Consider the following 1,454-nt stretch of genomic DNA (forward strand, 5'->3'; position numbering starts at 1 on the left):
GGGCTGGGACAGCCCTCAGGGGACAGCCCTCAGGGGACAGCCCTGAGGGAGGCCCCGGCCTCGGCTCCGGGCGCTTGAGGTGCCCTCAGTGTCCGCAAGGCCGGAATCTGTCTTTCGCCCCCCCCCTCGGCATGCTGAGTTGCTCCCAGGGTCACCCAAAAGGCTTTGGTACCTCTTTGGTGGGGCTTGCGGTGTGGTTTGCGGTGTTTTTCTTTAACCTGATTGCAAGGAGTGAGACTTCCCTCCATGAGGGCCCGTCGTCTCCCTCCTCCTGCTGATTTTTGGGACGTATTGGCCGTTTTTACCCAAGTTCCACCAAAAAGGGGTGTCAGCCGCCAACTTGCGCATCTCCTGTAAGACTAAGTCATCCAGGGGCGAAGAAAGACCGCAGCCAAGTCTCCTTCACCACCTTCAATTACGGGGAGAAGGCTGGTGTGTGAGTTCAGCCGTCTCAGGCACCAGGAAAACGTCTCAGTTAAGGTTTCTGACCTGTGTCAGTTTCCTGATGAAGGCCACTCTTGCAGTCTTCCCTTTCAAAATACCTAAATTAAAAGCTCAGTGATGGGCACACATCTGCTGGCCACACAACAGCCCTGGTCGCAATGCTGATGGTACCACCCGCTGCACGGTGTCACTGCGTCCTCTTGCACTGCAGCCATGGCACCGGACCATGGCCAAGCAATGTGCTCACCCTCTGGGAGCTCACAGACTCCTTAGGAGGGGGGACCATACTTTTAATTTTTTAAATGCCTTCCTCTTCCCATCATTTCATCACTCCTGGTCCTGCACCACATTCGCTCAGAGGCGTGCTTTAAATGATGGAAAAGCAATGATGTAAAATACCATTAAAGTCAGACTGGCAGCTGTTAAAGCAGATAGCGATTCTCATTGAAGAAGAATCCTGCCTGCTTCCTTCTTTCACCAGTCAGGTTCTGTTGCGCCTTTCCCCTTGTCTCGTCTTATTTCCTGCTTGCCCTGTGAGATCAGGAAGGGAGTGACAAAATGAGAACCTAGACAAGTACATTGAACAGCTATACGAGGTCAGTTAGAGGTTCATATAGATCTGTAGCCTGCCTCCAACAGGCTGTCAATAGATGCCTAGGAGGCAATGTGAGAGGCTGTAGCATTGCTCTCCTTCAGCCCTCCCTTCCAGCGTCCAATGATTAGATTTCCTGAAACAGAGGAAAAGTGCTATTCGCTTTCTTGGTTCAATTTCTGATTTTATATCCACTGATCATATATGCCTTTCTTGTCTCTTCCAAACAGAGAAGTTTTGGCTTATTTTAGTATTTTATTGTGTGGAAGTAGTTCCATATCTTGGTCTGTCTTTGTCCTCCGTTGTTCCTCAATAGAGTCTTTCCTTAAGGGGCAGACCTGCAGATAGCATGCAAGATGTGAGTGCATGAAATGTGCACAGTGGCTTTTCAGTGTTTTTTGGTTTGTCTTCCGTTTCT

General features: G+C 50.1%; 1 protein-coding gene across 1 annotated transcript in view; it reads right to left on the bottom strand.

Moving 5' to 3' along the window:
• The window catches only part of LOC104288610 (poly [ADP-ribose] polymerase 12-like), a 14,964-nt gene extending 14,305 nt beyond the window's left edge, over positions 1 to 659 (bottom strand). Inside the window, exon 1 of the mRNA XM_009887435.1 lies at positions 616 to 659. Coding sequence (XP_009885737.1) covers positions 616 to 659 — 44 coding nt within the window. The remainder of the gene's footprint in view (positions 1 to 615) is intronic.
• Positions 660 to 1,454: the final 795 nt, after the last annotated feature.

The sequence above is a fragment of the Charadrius vociferus genome, unplaced genomic scaffold (assembly GCF_000708025.1).
Source record: "Charadrius vociferus isolate BGI_N301 unplaced genomic scaffold, ASM70802v2 scaffold196, whole genome shotgun sequence".
In the NCBI taxonomy this organism is placed as follows: Eukaryota; Metazoa; Chordata; class Aves; order Charadriiformes; family Charadriidae; genus Charadrius; species Charadrius vociferus.